The sequence below is a fragment of the Apostichopus japonicus genome, chromosome 19 (genome assembly GCF_037975245.1).
Source record: "Apostichopus japonicus isolate 1M-3 chromosome 19, ASM3797524v1, whole genome shotgun sequence".
NCBI classification, from domain to species: domain Eukaryota; kingdom Metazoa; phylum Echinodermata; class Holothuroidea; order Aspidochirotida; family Stichopodidae; genus Apostichopus; species Apostichopus japonicus.
Genome location: NC_092579.1, coordinates 2,645,813 through 2,663,853, shown reverse-complemented (window position 1 = coordinate 2,663,853; position 18,041 = coordinate 2,645,813). Strand labels below are relative to the sequence as shown.

The window sequence follows — 18,041 nt, the reverse complement described above, 5'->3', positions numbered from 1 at the left end:
AGGAATCACAAATGATTTCGAGTTGGTTAGTATCATGATTGATCTCTAGAGTAAGGCAAAATATGTCACCAAAAACAGAACTAGTATTGTTTGCATGCCTGCAGTGGAATTACGACCTTCCTTACTGGTTTCGAACCTCTGGACATACAATCAGCGTCCATGGCCTAGTGGTTAGGGTGTCCGCGTACAGAGCGGGAGGCCCGGGTTCGAATCCCGTTGGAGGCAGGATGTTTTTTCACTGTCCTGGATTTCCACTGTTATTCCACTGTAGGCGTTTGTCACCTGTATCGAACAATACTAGTTCTATTTTGGTGACATATTTGCCTTAGTCTAGAGATCAAACATGATGCTAACCAACTCAAAATCATTTGTGATTCCTAAAGCCAGATCTCGAGAGATACTTTGAACAGACTTTGTTAATGGAATGGAGTAAAATATATATATGTTGGGGTTATAAATATTCAAATAGATATCATATAATATTAACAACCATGATATCTATGTGAAAGTGTACACTTGATCATTATCCTTTATAGTACAGATTACATATTCTTTTTTAGGTTTTCTCTGTAAATAAACAAATTTGCGACTTGGAATGCAACCTTTTGTAGCATATAGCAGATCATGAGGAAAACATAACAAGTCCCATGACCACACATCTTGGTTATAAATAATCTACTCTGTGAATATGGAGACCGTTGAAGTACTTGTCAACAAGTTGGCTTAGCGAGTCTCTTAATTAGTGCTAAGCTGTGCTTGCTTTAATTAATTGATTAATTAATTATGATTCACTTCAAAGCCTGGAGGCTAAATTTGTAATCAGGGTAGATCTAATCACAATAACTACAGGCATTGTCTCTGTTCCATAATATCGTCAGTTAGATCTCAATTAAGGTAAGCAGGTACAAAGGTGACATTTCCAGGATAGACAAATTAGCTTGTTGTCATGCAGATGATAAAAATGTCAGACACGGTGAGATCAAAAGGCAGGTGAGTCATTTAAATGTCACATCGTACCAGTGTTTCTAATCATGAACCTGAGGACGATGTTGCACTGATAATCACAGATTATGATTACAATAGAAGCTATCACACACCACTTAGTATCATAAACATCTGATTAGATTATGATCCTGTCCAAAATCGCCAGCAGAATAACAGAAAAGCTTGATACTCCTTGTTGGTAAACAATTCTTGACATCTGTCAATCTCTCGATAACAAGGACTTTCTAATTTACCCACCTAGCTGTTGAACCAGACTGTTAGAATGACCCATGGGTGTAAACAAAGCTGGCTAGGACAGCTGGGTAGGATATACATAATGGTCTATACATTATGAGGGCATAAACAGATTAAGGGATATTCAAATGTTTACCAGTTTGTCACAGAGAAGTACTACCAAGTTTGACTTCATTCAGAGCTATGCATAATACACAGATATACAAAGCAGTAATTATACTGAAAGGCAAAGGTGCACTGTGCGATAACAAAATTCATTATCATACCTAGGAAATTATCATATTGATATATTATGTTTGATAAATATGTGTAATGTTTACAGTAATATTTTATAGAAATAATCTGGTATTAACGTGGATCTCACTTTTCTATTGAAATGGCTCTGACTTTAGAACTACCAGCTGCTTTACAAATAGGAACAACATCCCTCCTTAGCTAGTGTCTCCTTAAATAACAGCACTATTATTATTATTGATAAGTTAAACACAACTTTAGGGATCTAGGAATCAATTCCACCGCAATGTTTATTCAAACCATTTTTTTCTTTCCATGGCATCCATATGGCTTCTCACTGATTAAGGAGCATTAAAATGGAATATTTATAAATGATTAGGTTTAGCTTACCTTCCCCAGAACTCTTCATATTGTTAGGTCCTCTTTGACAATTCGGACACAGACCTTCACTCATCAATTCATCAAATCGCCTCTCATCCTCTGCCTGCTTCAATCTCTCCTTAAAAAAAAATAAAAAAATTATATAAAATAAATTCATCTTTTAAGTTTGCACTTGCAAATTACAAAACAGCTATTTAGTTTCAGAAAGTATGTCACTGTGCCGATCTTTAACACTATACAGTATGAGATCGGAAAGCTAATTATTGTGTTATATTTTACTGATAATAAGAGGTACTTAATTACTTATGAACACCAAGCTTAAATGTAATATTATTGTGACACATAGATAAAGTTTGCACTGTGTCAGCCGGAAATAACTTTAGTGAGTGTTCAGAGTTTGTGTAGTAGTCTTAAAAACTTTAGAATTTTGGTCTCTTTATAAAAAGCTATATTTCCTGTCAACACAAACTGCTATACATCTTCGCATTTGTATTAGATAGCAGTTGGACTAGTTTCCATTGCATTTTGCTATGCAATAGTGGATAAGTTACTTCCTGGGTGAGTGACCAGTATATATTGATAGGCACTGCATCACAAAGAAAACCTGCAGCCAGGAAGGAAGAAACCTACAACAACAGCGATTATCTCTGCAGACCTGCATCACCTATTGTGTGAGACTGTGGAGCACAACAGAGTATGTCTTATGCAGCCTTGCTGCAGGAGGCTGCAGCCCCCTCAGTGTCCTAGGTTTGACTTGTTACCTTAGTGATATTGTAATCATTTGACACTCTTTAAGAATCTCAGCATTGACATTTAAGTAGTCTGGATATCAACAATCATTGTGTGTTTTTCATTTGGATACAACATTGCAATGTTCCGGTCTAGACATGAAATATAAAATTTTGGTGATCCCACTCCCCCCCCCACCCCCTCCCTCCCCACCAATTCAAACTTGCTAAATTATTTGGTCTTACAATTTTACATTATTCTGTATTATTTTGTATCTAATAATTGCTAGTTTATGCCTATATTTCACCATCTCTAGTGGGTTGAAGTCAGGGTTCATATTTTTAGGAAACTTGTCTTTTCTACTTGAAAGCGCAGTATGGTGACACTTGATCAATGCAAAATGAACCTTCAAACACTTTGTACCATTTATTGGAACAAACTAATCTCTGCTCAGGTACAGGGTGGACAACATGATTGTAATTTGATAAGAAGCTGGGATCATTCAATCAATCAATCAATCAATCAAAACAATTTATTCAGTACCTAATATCCAAATTCTTAGCAATGGTCAGGGTCACTTAAGAGTCAAGAAAAATGCTCTTTAGAACAGATAGGTCTTAAAGTTTACATTTAAAATGTTGACATTTAGGACCTGTTTTAACGTGTCAGTGGGAAGTATGTTCTAAAGCTCAGGAGCTGTGACATTTGATGGACTCACCCTAGCTATCTGCCTCTCCATTGCTCTCAGGGACTGCAGTTGTTCCTGGATACCTTGTTCTCTCTGCATCTGCTCAGATTCTATCTTCCTGGCCTGTTCTAAGTTTGATAATCCTTCTTGTTTAACCTGTACAGCATCCTGTAACACAATCAGAAGAGATTTGAAATTAACAATGTTCAAGGCAAATAGTAAATATACTAAAGAATGATATCTAAGAATAACTTTACTGGACCACTCTCTTGCCCTGAAGAAGAGGGAAAACTTTGGAAGGCATGACCCAAACGAACAAAACTCCCTAGCAAGGAGCATGGTTAGGCTATTAACCTAATACCTTCATGTTATACAGTTGGTGGTTACTACATACAAGCTCTCAGTTGGATATTACTCTGAAGAGAATATACGACCTAAATACTCCTTCCTAATGTTAACAAATAGGGGTAGCTATAGAACTACATGATAACAGAGAAGGTCACTCTAGTTTTGCATATTTAATCAACCTTCCCCTTCCCCTAACCAATGATCCACACCCTGGATAGGTAGTATCCATAGGACAGGTACTTTTTGTGAAGGATAAACACACAGGAGTTGTGTTCATGGTAATGCACTTTCTATAGAATACATCCTGAACATTAATGCTAACTGTGATGATAAGATGCTTCCTTTATTTATTGTGTAAAGCTACGGGTAGCAATTACTAATCCTGCAATCAGAGAGCTATTACAATGGAGCAAATATTGTGCCATGCACACTGCACCATCCTGCATAACAGTGCAGTACCTACATGAACAAGCTATCCTATTGGTTACCTCTTGGTGAACCAATGAAAAAAATACAAACACAAATCACAAAATATTAATTATCAAAGTTGAGAACAATCTTTAAATACTGACTCAAATCCAACCCACACAACCCTCCAACTTCCATCTGCACAAATGAGAAATAGTAGCCTCCCTTGATATCACACATCCTTCAAGCACATAATGAGCCAGATATTCAAATATCTGGACAAATGACCCAGAGGGCACTGGTTTGAATCCTGTTCTATTTCATCCTTTCTTTGCTCTTTGCCTTTGTAGAAAATTTCACAGTCTGTCACAGTCAGGAATTCTCTGTTATTCATTTATATCTTTTTTATCTGTTTAAAAGTAACAGTTCCCTGAAGATGTTGCTAACCAACTGCTCGAATACTCTAAATGGCTCCTTCGTTTTCTGGAAATCTAAAATTCCTTCGATTTCATTTCATCGTTACCTGTACTGCTTCTTCGATCTGCTGGGCTCTGATCCGTAATTTCTCTGCTACAGAATGCAACTTGTCCTGCTCTCTCATTAATTCATTCTTCTCCGTCTCCAGGATTTGTTGCTGTTTCATCTGGTCTTTCTTCTGTCTTTCAAGATTTTCCAGGGCCAAAGCTGTTTTCTTTTCATCTTCCATGAGTGCTTGCAGCCTCCCTTCTCTCTCAGCATTTTCCTAAATTTTTGCATTTTGTTTGTAAAAAAAAAAGAGCAGTGCTTCAAGTAAAGGGATACAAATCCTGTCTTAAAGAATCTTGTAAATTAGCACCAAAAAAAAACAAAAAATAGAAAGAAAAAAGAATACAATAGAATTTGTTATACTTTAATAATTTCCAAGTTTTCCATTGTTTGCTTTCTTTATTAATATATACATAGATATAAGCTACATAAACAGCACTATTGATAATCTTCACCACATTCCATATCACTTTTTCACAATGCATGCAGCACTTTTCGAAACACTCTAATCGCTTCCATATTTTGAAACACCCAACCATGCTGTGATGATGTCGTATTCCCGCTGTTAGATTATTTTGGGAGAAATGCTACAAGGAAAACCTTAACTGCAGATCTTGCCGGGAAGCACAGAAAGAATTTAACTTCAGACCATGAAAGTACCCCCCCCCCCTGGGGAAAGGATTTATCAGTTTCTGTAATTACTTGTACTAGGATTATGAACAGAGTCAGGGAAAGGAATATAAGGGTAATGTAATCCTTAACTGGCAACCAAAAACATTGTAAATTGAGGTGAGAAGTTTAAGTTAAAGGATCAAGTTTGTTTGAACCAATACAAATCTTTCTCTTCTGGTATAAATAACCAGATCTATAGTAATCATTGAATCAAGAGGTGGTACCTTGGACATTCTCTCTGCATGACGTTTGATTGAGGCTTCCAGTTCTTTTCTTTCTCTTGTTATCTGAGCACGTTCCGTAGCCAGCACTTTACGCTCGTCTAAATTATGAGACACGTTCGACTGCTGTTCCAAAGATAACGATTCCTGACATTTTAGAGAAAATAAAGAGGAAATATTTCAAATGAGCGAGAGAGAGAATCATAAAATCTTGTAAGATTATAGGGCTGCAGGCCTAGAATCTTGCAATTTTAGCCACTTGCATTCATGAGCTAATTGATCCTACTGGCTTAATTCAAATCCCCATTGGCACTTTTCCTGAATTAGCCTAGAAGTACTATACATTATTTACTGTACAGACTTTATGAGAGCAGCATAATAATATTTGCTGATAATATGAAGTGAGAGAGGGCTTATGTTAGGTACGGAAAACAAGATCAATTTTTTTGACTAATTGTTGCTCCGAGCGACTTAAATATCATATCTTATTTTTCTACTGGCAAACTGCTAAATCAATTGGCATTTAGCCAGTAGATAGCCTGAATTTTGAGGCATGGGGTTAGCCAAAGAAGTTATTGACCGTCAATTGAATATAACCATTTCTTTATATGAGATAACCGCATCGCAATAGTCGGCCTTCACAAAGTTGGACAAGTACTCCACTGCGAGGGAGAACGTCTCCACTCAAAATGAAGTCATTTGTGACTGGCTCTGGAAATTATTCTTTTCTTATTGTTGTGTCTTATTCTGTACACCTCAAATGATTAAATATGAAATATCTACAGGCGTGTGTGGCAAACTTCAGTATTCACCTCAGGGTTGATATCATAGATCACACATACGGCTACAATATGCCGACCGATAAAGTCTTAACTGTTTTATTTGGTTCTACTTACTGTACTGTCCTCAGAAATGTCCACTTTGGTCTGAATTCCTTTCAAACTTCATTGATACCTTTGTTTTTATTTCATACCCCTCTCCTCTCAAATCCCCTCCCACACACCTAATCCCACCCTCGAGTCCAGGTGGAGGCTACTCACCCGTGTTTGTTGCAGGGCCACCTGTTGCAATGCGGTTTGTTCTGCAGCTATCTTTCTCTCCTCTTCGAGAGCTCTCTGGAAGCTGGAGAGTTTGGTCTGCTCCTGACGCAACCTCCATCTCTCCTATAGTGCCGAAAAAGAAACAAAGACACGATTCTACTCGTAAGGTTTCTCTAAATTCCTTCTATTCAAGAAGTACTGAAGAGTACCACCACCCACTTCCAATAATAATGATGTGATGAGAGATGAATTGGTCACATTAAAAAACCAGAAAACCATGCAACCCATGGCAACGAACAAAAGTAAAAATTTTAGATGAGACGTTGATATAACTTGCAAAAATTGATTTAACTATGTCAGGTATTCTGGATTTAACACTGGCATGTACAAATCACTTGAAAGGAATAACAACCCAAAACAACAGAGTACGAAAATAATTGTGAAAGAAGAAAATCCATTGTCTTTTGGATATTGAGATATAATTGCTTGTGACATGAAGATAATTGAAATGAGATTCTAATACCTCATCCAGTTGTGTGCTTTGCTGTCTAATTTGGGTCTCTAATCTTTGTATCATTGATTCTAGACGAGACCTCTCAGCTATCATCTCATCCTGCTGGTGTTCTAAACTCTTCTGAAGGTCTACAAGAAAAGTAAGCAAATAAAAGCAAAACATTAGTTGCAATCATGTTGAACAGCAGCTGGTTACACTCGCCAATGTTACAACACATCCAGGCTCCAATATATAAGCAAAACAAAATTATATTTGTAACAGGTTTTGGACAGTGTGACAACAAAAGGATAAGACAAAAAGATGATTGTTAATTTTCTTTTTTTCTTCTCTCTATCCCTTGTCTACTAATCCCCTTACATCTATCTCTTTGTGTTCACCCTGCTCATTAACCTATCTGTATTCTGTGCGTGATTTTGTCCTTTCTGTTACTGTTACTTGTCATTTAGCCTTTGAAGAAGATCCTGCTAGGATCGAAACGTCAGGCCAACATATTCTCCTACACAGGCTCTATAGTGGATAAGCAGTTTGCTAACACTTTTATTTTATTTTGATTGTTAATTTACTTAACAAATGTCAAACTTAGCCTAAGTCTACGACACCTTCACAGCAAATGTAGCTAGGTCTAGCTTACTGTACATATGAGAATCTGGGCAGGAGTGGGTATTGCAAATGTCTTAGTAACCGGGCATATTTAGGCAAGAAAAATGAACTTGAAACAATATTTACAGAATACTGGAAGAGTAACTTGGTGATTGTGATGGTAAACAGACTAAGCTATGTAATTTAAGTTACAACCTCAGACCTACTGTTATCCACCACTTGCCTCCCCCAACAAGCCCCCCCCCCCACCACATACGAAAACATGAAAATAAATTTCAATCAGCGATGTATAAGACAAGAGTCTGATGTCGTAGTGGAACAACATTGCTTCGATAAATAAATCCATGAATGAAAGAGCAAAGGTATTATTGACTATTACAGGATTCTAACCAGGGTTAAGTTAGTCCTACCTTTGAGTTGTTGATCTTTCTCAGTCAGTTCAGATCTCTGCCTGTCTAACTGCTGCTGATGTTCACTTGACATTCTGGTCTGTAGAGAGCCCAGTTCCTGTCCGACTACACCCACCTGACTCATCACAGCCTGCAGGGATCTGACATACATAGTCGGGGAAAAAAAAATCAAGATTACTTATAGAAGTTATAAAGAGATAGAAACATACAGGGATCTATGGTATATAGTCAGATGAAAGCAACATTACATTAAAGGGAACAGCAAAGCTGTGGATATCAACAGCTATCAACAAAAACAACTATCAACAAAAACTATCAGCAAAAACTATCAACAATCAACAACAACTATCAACAACAACTATCAACAACGACTATCAACAACAACTTGCATTCTATAATAAATACAAGTAAACGTATTATTCAGAGACACACCGCAATATACTGCATAGGTTAGGATTGTCACTGAAACTAACTTGAGATCTGATTGTAACAATCTGATATTTGTACAATTTAAAAGAATCTATTTTGATTTTAATTGACGGCACATTCTGAAGACTAAATCGAGATTAACCTTGAATGATCAGTCGCTTTACTCATGGCCTCAAGTTCTTCCTGCATAGAATGTCGGACTTGCTCCAAGTCTTTCTGGTGCTTCTGGGTCACTGCATCTAACTCTTGTCTGTCATGGTTAAAGAAAGGAAACATTTGAAAAAAATAAAATATAAAAAACTAAATATAAAACAACTTTTATAATTGACTACATTAATGATCTGATAGTGAAATTACATTTCTAAAGATGTTAGTTAAGATGACAAAGTGCTCAGTATTGAGTTCTGCTTTGTCCATTAGTACTAGGTCTGAAAGTTTAGCTCAAAGGAATATACAACAACAGGAAATCATATGAAATACTTAAAGCCAAGTGAAAGGATGTTCAATTATACATCATATGATATATAGGAAAAATTCATCAAAACATTTTCGGTTTTCCCTCCCAATACAACTTTGACATTATGTTTATCAAGGTGTCCACATGAAGGCCTGGTCTGTTGTTATCTTGGAGAGAGGTCAATGAATATGGCTGGAATGAGCTTTTAAAAAGCAATCTTGACAGACAAAAAAATTGGCCTTTTTCCAAAAATTAATTAAAACTTATTCATTTCTAGTGTTTCCATCAAATGACACTATTGTAAAACACCAAACTAAGAATCGAGTATAATTTTGAAAAAGTTAGCTTGAGCATGAAAGCTTTTCTTACTTTTAGTAATCTAAAATATGACTGTTTATAAAAATGAAGAAGTCATGAACTATCATTATATTCATTGTATCTCATTCAGGCTTGTAAAAAGAGATTGTGTTGTTCAACAAAATAAGTGCTAAACTAAAACAAAAAGAAAATACAAATTATGAGTAATGCAAATAAACAACATGACAAATTTTACAAATAAGCAAAGAATATTTGTCTAGAATTGTATTTGACTCAAAAGTGAACACAGGAATATGCCTCCTCTCTCCTAATTGAGCTACCCAACTAGGTCAACTACCCATAACTACCCAAGCTACTTCAACTAGAACTTACAATGGTACAATAACAGATACAAAAGAAAGGTGAAAAATCTACCTAAATTGTCGAGTATATCTAAATAAATGAACTATTTAAACTGATGGGAAATTATAAAAATATTTAGAAGAGCGAATCAAAGTAATTATTCGACTCGGACAGGATCCGAACCAGTCAACTCTGGTTTTCTCTTTTTAAATTTATCTTTAATATCTAATATTAATCATCAATTAGTACTAATCACTGATTAATTATTAAAGATAAGACTGACTTGTGACCATGGTTGATGATTTCTCTCTGTTGTTGATAGTAATCAATCAATCATTACTAATCACTGATTTAGTTTTAAAGATAAGACTGACTTGTGGCCACGGTTGATGATTTCTCTCTGTTGCTAATAGTAATCAATCAATCATTACTAATCACTGATTTAGTATTAAGATAAGACTGACTTGTGACCATGGTTGATGATTTCTCTCTGTTGTTGATAGTAATCAATCAATCATTACTAATCACTGATTAAGTATTAAAGATAAGACTGACTTGTGGCCACGGTTGATGATTTCTCTCTGTTGCTAATAGTAATCAATCAATCATTACTAATCACTGATTTAGTATTAAGATAAGACTGACTTGTGACCATGGTTGATGATTTCTCTCTGTTGTTGATAGTAATCAATCAATCATTACTAATCACTGATTAAGTATTAAAGATAAGACTGACTTGTGGCCGCGGTTGATGATTTCTCTCTGTTGTTGATAGTAATCAATCATTACTAATCACTGATTTATTATTAAAGATAAGACTGACTTGTGGCCGCGGTTGATGATTTCTCTCTGTTGTTGATAGTAATCAATCATTACTAATCACTGATTTATTATTAAAGATAAGACTGACTTGTGGCCACGGTTGATGATTTCTCTCTGTTGCTAATAGTAATCAATCATTACTAATCACTGATTTAGTATTAAAGATAAGACTGACTTGTGACCATGGTTGATGATTTCTCTCTGTTGTTGATAGTAATCAATCAATCATTACTAATCACTGATTAAGTATTAAAGATAAGACTGACTTGTGGCCACGGTTGATGATTTCTCTCTGTTGCTAATAGTAATCAATCAATCATTACTAATCACTGATTTAGTATTAAGATAAGACTGACTTGTGACCATGGTTGATGATTTCTCTCTGTTGTTGATAGTAATCAATCAATCATTACTAATCACTGATTAAGTATTAAAGATAAGACTGACTTGTGGCCGCGGTTGATGATTTCTCTCTGTTGTTGATAGTAATCAATCATTACTAATCACTGATTTATTATTAAAGATAAGACTGACTTGTGGCCGCGGTTGATGATTTCTCTCTGTTGTTGATAGTAATCAATCATTACTAATCACTGATTTATTATTAAAGATAAGACTGACTTGTGGCCACGGTCGATGATTTCTCTCTGTTGTTGATAGTAATCAATCATTACTAATCACTGATTTATTATTAAAGATAAGACTGACTTGTGGCCACGGTCGATGATTTCTCTCTGTTGTTGATAGTAATCAATCATTACTAATCACTGATTTATTATTAAAGATAAGACTGACTTGTGGCCACGGTCGATGATTTCTCTCTGTTGCTAATAGTAATCAATCATTACTAATCACTGATTTATTATTAAAGATAAGACTGACTTGTGGCCACGGTCGATGATTTCTCTCTGTTGTTGATAGTAATCAATCATTACTAATCACTGATTTATTATTAAAGATAAGACTGACTTGTGGCCACGGTCGATGATTTCTCTCTGTTGCTAATAGTAATCAATCATTACTAATCACTGATTTATTATTAAAGATAAGACTGACTTGTGGCCGCGGTTGATGATTTCTCTCTGTTGTTGATAGTAATCAATCATTACTAATCACTGATTTATTATTAAAGATAAGACTGACTTGTGGCCGCGGTTGATGATTTCTCTCTGTTGTTGATAGTAATCAATCATTACTAATCACTGATTTATTATTAAAGATAAGACTGACTTGTGGCCATGGTTGATGATTTCTCTCTGTTGCTAATAGTAATCAATCATTACTAATCACTGATTTATTATTAAAGATAAGACTGACTTGTGGCCACGGTCGATGATTTCTCTCTGTTGTTGATAGTAATCAATCATTCATTACTAATCACTGATTTATTATTAAAGATAAGACTGACTTGTGGCCGCGGTTGATGATTTCTCTCTGTTGTTGATAATCAGTCTGTAGTTCCTGCATCCTCTGATGGTGCTCAGTGGTCATCCTCATCCTCTCAGACACCATCTCCTCCAAACGATCTTCAAACCGTCTCTTCTGGTCCTCCTGCTCTTGTCTCAATCTCTCTTCCTTCTTCTTCATTGACTCCTCGATTAAGTGAACGTAGTCTCTATAAATGGGAGTAACAGATGATATCAACATAGTCTCAGATGGAATATCAACATAGTCTCTAATGGGAGTAACAGATGATATCAACAGTCTCAGATGGAATATCAACATAGTCTCTAATGAGAGTAACAGATGATATCAACATAGTCTCAGATGGAATATCAACAGTCTCTAATGGGAGTAACAGATGATATCAACATAGTCTCAGGTGGAATATCAACATAGTCTCTAATGAGAGTAACAGATGATATCAACATAGTCTCAGATGGAATATCAACAGTCTCTAATGGGAGTAACAGATGATATCAACATAGTCTCAGGTGGAATATCAACATAGTCTCTAATGAGAGTAACAGATGATATCAACATAGTCTCAGATGGAATATCAACATAAGTCTCTAATGGGAGTAACAGATGATATCAAGGTAGTCTCTATCAGGAGTAACAGATAATATCAACATGGTCTCTAACAGGAGTAATGGATGGTATTCCCCACTGGGTGATTCGTAAACATTGAATGTTGGTACAACAGTGTCAAAAGGCATTAAATTAAAAAGAAAACCACATGTTTGATAAAGAATGCATGACTATTAATGAACTTGATTAAGAATGCATGACTATTAATGAACTTGATTAAGAATGCATGACTATTAATGAACTTGATTAAGAATGCATGACTATTAATGAACTTGATTAAGAATGTATGACTATTACTAAATTTGATTAAGAATGCATGACTATTAATGAACTTGATTAAGAATGTATGACTATTACTAAATTTGATTAAGAATGCATGACTATTTAATGACTTTGATTAAGAATGCACGACTATTAATAAACTAACTGTTGAGCTGCATCCTTTGCTGCTAGTTGTTGCTTGTGTTGATCTTGAAGAGATTTGAGGGAAGTCTCTAAGTATCTCTTCTCATCCTCAAGTTGTTGAAGCTGGCATGAGATAAAAAACATTATTAAACATCTTAGAACACCTCAACAGACAATAATATTCAAAAAGAGAACAGCTTTGTGGTAATTGGTTGTTTATCATGACAGTATTCTACTCCTCCCCAGATTCAAGTAAGGCAATATGTGAGAAATGTCTTGTATGAAGGACATTTGTTTTAGTCCAACCATTAAAAGTTAGCTGTCAGTTAATGATAATAAGATCATCAGTCTACGTTCTTATGTTCATAACAGATCAGGTTAGAGTCCACTAATATGACAGTGTGACAAGCTGTGCATGAGTGTTAATATCTCTTTTGAAAAGTGACAAACTGTATCGTCCCAGGTTTCTAAAATAAATAACGGGATACTGAAAAATCTTTTTGATGAATAATTTGCGCAAAGGGCAGTGCAAACGACGAAAATATGAATTATTGGAAAATATGATCATAAAAAGACATGGAACAGACAAAAAATAAATAAATAAAAAACATTTGAATTATGGAAGCTCAATAAACATAGTCACTGACCTTGCTTTCAAACTGAGGATTTCTGTATGGCATCTGAAATGGTTGACTGTTGAAAGACATCATGGAAGGTGGTGGTGGTGCTAAAGTCTATAGAGAGAAAAGATATAATACTTAAATGTGTTCTTAATCTACAACTCATACAAGAAACAGACTTTTATATTAATAAATCATCATTGGAAAGTCAAATTCAAGAAAATTCAGGAATGCCTCGTGAAGAAATTATGAACTATTTAATATTTTCTGTACAATGTCAAAATAGTTTCCAAAAATTTTGACAGGATAGAAAAATTAGATAAGAGAAACTTCAGCATTGTTATTAAGAACTATTTATATTTTACTAACTTCCACAACTTGAATAAATGAAAGCTTTCAAAAGGTAGGTACACAAACAGTTTTGTGGTAAATTCCCTGGAATACACTCGAAGGTCAAATAAATCTTATCTTTTCATCGTATGAAAGAAATATTGCTCCAGATTTCTAACTGGCTATAAAATGAGTTGACACTACTATCTGCGACATAAGCACATTTGTACATAACCAAAAAATAGTAAGTTGCAAGTTTAACAAAAAAAATCTTCTTTTCTGTAAAAAAGAAAAGAAATTGACTCACCCCCTTCCTCTACCCTTCCCTCAACTTACCTGTGTTTGCATCATTTGTTGTTGCATCTGTAGACTCACCTCTTCCTCTACCCTTCCCTCAACTTACCTGTGTTTGCATCATTTGTTGTTGCATCTGTAGACTCAACCCTTCCTCTACCCTTCCCTCAACTTACCTGTGTTTGCATCATTTGTTGTTGCATCTGTAGACTCACCCCTCCCTCTACCCTTCCGTGTTTGCATCATTTGTTGTTGCATCTGTAGACTCACCCCTTCCTCTACCCTTCCCTCAACTTACCTGTGTTTGCATCATTTGTTGTTGCATCTGTAGACTCAACCCTTCCTCTACCCTTCCCTCAACTTACCTGTGTTTGCATCATTTGTTGTTGCATCTGTAGACTCACCCCTTCCTCTACCCTTTCCCTCAACTTACCTGTGTTTGCATCATTTGTTGTTGCATCTGTAGACTCACCCCTTCCTCTACCCTTCCCTCAACTTACCTGTGTTTGCATCATTTGTTGTTGCATCTGTAGACTCACCACTTCCTCTACCCTTCCCTCAACTTACCTGTGTTTGCATCATTTGTTGTTGCATCTGTAGACTCACCCCTTTCTCTACCCTTCCCTCAACTTACCTGTGTTTGCATCATTTGTTGTTGCATCTGTAGTTGTTGCTGCATGGCCTCTTGTTGCATCTTCTGCATTTGTCTCAGCTGTTCCTCTTGCTGAGCTTTCAGACGAGACTTGATCATAAAAGAAAAAAAATTGTTCTTAAAATTAAGCAGAGCCCTTTAAAGCACCTAGGCTTACTCTAACAACATGCAATCGTGTTGCACTGACATCCATTTACTCACTGAATTCTGTTGATATGTTCCATGCATTACTGCTACAAGGTGCACTTTGCTAGTGATTAAACTGACCAGTTAATGACAACAACATCTGCCGAAGCTTGTAACATTCAAAGCAGGCTAGGTGATATATCTCTTCTATGTATAGTTGTAGGATTAGGCTTTTTCACTAAGTGACAAGCTACCAATGTATTACGTGCATCAGTGAAGTATTTCCTTTGTGTGATGTTTCTTTACAAACACACCGAGCTGCTGTACCATGTTAAATCAGACTCAGAGACAATGACATGCATACGTCTGGAAATATTCAGTTTATAGAACACTGCAAATACAACAAGCTTTCATCTTGAGTGTTTGACGAGAAAAGTATGACATTTTATGATGCTCATCATACAAATCTTCATTTGCTAAGAATGTTGAAGATACTTTTAAAGGGCATTGCAATCAAATCAACGATGATTGAAAGGCATTGCAATCAACTTAACAACAGCTGAAGGCATCACAATCAACTCAAGGTTGGTTGAAAGGCATCACAATCAACTCAAGGTTGGTTGAAAGGCATCACAATCAACTCAAGGTTGGTTGAGAGGCATCACAATTAACTCAAGGTTGGTTGAGAGGCATCACAATCAACTCAAGTATGGTTGAAGGCATCAAAATCAATTCACTGATGGTTGAAAGGCATCATAATCAACTCAACCATGGTTGAGAGGCATCACAATCAACTCAAGTATGGTTCAAGGCATCAAAATCAATTCACTGATGGTTGAAAGGCATCATAATCAAATCCAACATATGTTTTTTCTTCAAGTATACAGAGTAATGTATTTCTTCAATTAAACAAGTTTGATGATGACAGGTAATGAGAGAGATACCTTTTGTTCTCGAATTGCTTGTTCAAAGTCTTGGGCTTGTTGCTGCTGCTGTTTCATCTGCTCCTGCCAGAGGTTCACAGACGGCTGCACCAACTGTTCACCTCCATGCACAGAGGAGGAGAAGGAGGATGTAGGGATGCTTGGAGGTTCTTGGGGTATTTCAGATGGAGCATCTGAATTACCTGGTGGTACAAGAAAAGGTTTTAATTTTGATATAGCAACAGGTTTCTAAACCTGAAGGATGGTAGATGCAACAACCAACAATGACTTGTTGATAGGATAGGATTGGTGGCAATGTTGGGGGGGGGAGGGTATTAGGGGAACATTACAGCAAAATCAAAGTGGGGGTTATTACTTTGAACTTGCACTTTAAGTAGGAAATTATAGGTTGGATGGTACATTTTGACCAATAAATGATCCTTTTCTTTGATCCCTGCAATCTGGCCTTTGATGCAGTCAGTATGGTGTGACATGGTGTCCCAACCCAAGCCAGGCTATTCCAGCCATAGCATCTTGTTCTACATTGTAGATCACTTGAAGCCACCAACGACAAGCAAGAAAGTTTACCTATGACGCTGAGCATTGTTCTGGTATGCACTATACGTATTCTTCCCTGATATCTCTTAAACATATAGTAATTCAGAATGATTCACCTTCAACATACATATCTAGGAAGTAAAAATTATTTATATCTGGTATTAACTTCATATTCCCAAGATGACAAACATCTTTACCCATCCCTGCTACAGGACAAGGTTCACAAAACAATAGCAGTACATACTGATAACAACTGGTTGTGAAGTCGGTACAGATGATGACTCTGCCTCTGGGTGATGAGAGGAAGAAGATGATTGCCCTCCTCCTTGCATCTGCTCCTGCCTCATCCTGAGTTCTTGCCTCCACTGCGGTTCCTTACGAACACCTGGAGTTGCTTTCGTGCAACAAGGAAGAGATAATGTAGCCATGAAACATATGTCAAACACAAATATCAGTATTACTGGTAATTTATACTCAACTGCAAATAAACTTGTTAAATGGCAGCTCTGCAAAGAAAAAATTCTTTATTAAAAAATATTTAATTTTTTTATTATTTATCTCCCCACAAAAACCAGACCAGTGATGATCCAGCAAGAAACGGAATTGATTATCCCTGGAAAATGACATACGACAAACCTGATTGGTTTCTTCTCATTGGAAGTGTAGAGTTAGGTATGTTATTGATGTCACCGTCTGCAGGTTGCTCAGTCGATGCTGGCATAGGCCCTGTACTTGAGAGTGGCCTGCCTCGCTGAGGGTCTGCGGTCCCCATCGGAGACTCTGATTTTATAGCTGGCCTGGGATTTGTGGAGGTTGGGGGATCCATGTTTGTTGTTGGCTGTCCTCCTCCTCCAGATGGATGAGGAAGAGATGATAATGATGGTCTGTCTTCATCTTTATCATCTTGTTGCGTCTCTCCTGAGAGCAGAGGTTGGTCCTTCCATTGAGTAGATGGAGGGTTTGCAGTAGTCCGTTTCCTAGCTTCTTCTTCTTCTTCTAACTTAGCCAGTTCTGCTACTTGACGAGATATCAGACCTGAGCTCTGGGTGTCCTCATGTCCATCCTCCTCTGCTGACATCGTATCACCTACAATTCAAAAAAAGACATTTTTGATCATCAATTTTTTTTTTTTTGGGGGGGGGGCTATATTTTATGATATAATACATTCCAATGCTCATTTGATGTTACAGTTGCAACATTACTGAAGACATGTAACAATAACTTTTAAGTCTTTCATAGATAGTTCATGATACAGTCCAAGTCATAACATTACTATATTTCTCTCTGTTTGGTTATATTTGCAAAGGAACCAGTGCATGTCTTGTAGTGAAATTCTGGCAAAAACATTCCTATTGGAGTGTCTGAAGACTGATATGAAAACATCTCATTTTAGTGATCTGCCAGTGACTTATGCAATGTGTTTTTAGTAGTAGGTTGTATGTTGTAGGTTGACACTTTACTGAAGGTGTTCATTTGTGAGTAAGTACAAATGTTGTTACAAGAATCTTAGTCACTGGTGGAGATGTGTAACCACATAATACATACATATTAGACACTTATATAGCGCTGCTACATCAAGATCGAAGCGCTTTGACAACTTAGCCTTGGTCATTGGTAACTTGTCACACCTACACACCAAAGTGTGTGCAATTCAATCAATCTCTCCTGGGGCACCACAACCACGTGTCCCCCGGGGGACTTCCCATAGTGTGCAGCCACAAACCG

General features: G+C 36.5%; 2 protein-coding genes across 4 annotated transcripts in view; both read right to left on the bottom strand.

Moving 5' to 3' along the window:
* Positions 1–18,041, bottom strand: part of LOC139960188 (mediator of RNA polymerase II transcription subunit 7-A-like) — a 129,553-nt gene that overhangs the window by 98,134 nt on the left and 13,378 nt on the right. The gene's annotated exons all lie outside the window — the stretch shown is intronic.
* The window catches only part of LOC139960182 (uncharacterized), a 35,207-nt gene that overhangs the window by 3,864 nt on the left and 13,302 nt on the right, over positions 1–18,041 (bottom strand). For 2 of the 3 annotated variants that reach the window (XM_071958351.1, XM_071958352.1), the window contains exons 14-28: positions 16,953–17,402; positions 16,561–16,710; positions 15,780–15,961; positions 14,692–14,799; positions 13,461–13,547; positions 12,836–12,936; positions 11,786–11,992; positions 8,581–8,688; positions 8,010–8,149; positions 7,009–7,127; positions 6,486–6,608; positions 5,449–5,592; positions 4,551–4,769; positions 3,302–3,439; positions 1,864–1,972 (exon numbers count right to left, since the gene is read on the bottom strand). In XM_071958351.1, coding sequence (XP_071814452.1) covers positions 1,864–1,972; positions 3,302–3,439; positions 4,551–4,769; positions 5,449–5,592; positions 6,486–6,608; positions 7,009–7,127; positions 8,010–8,149; positions 8,581–8,688; positions 11,786–11,992; positions 12,836–12,936; positions 13,461–13,547; positions 14,692–14,799; positions 15,780–15,961; positions 16,561–16,710; positions 16,953–17,402 — 2,385 coding nt within the window. The remainder of the gene's footprint in view (positions 1–1,863; positions 1,973–3,301; positions 3,440–4,550; positions 4,770–5,448; positions 5,593–6,485; positions 6,609–7,008; positions 7,128–8,009; positions 8,150–8,580; positions 8,689–11,785; positions 11,993–12,835; positions 12,937–13,460; positions 13,548–14,691; positions 14,800–15,779; positions 15,962–16,560; positions 16,711–16,952; positions 17,403–18,041) is intronic. The other variant, XM_071958353.1, reaches the window with a different exon arrangement.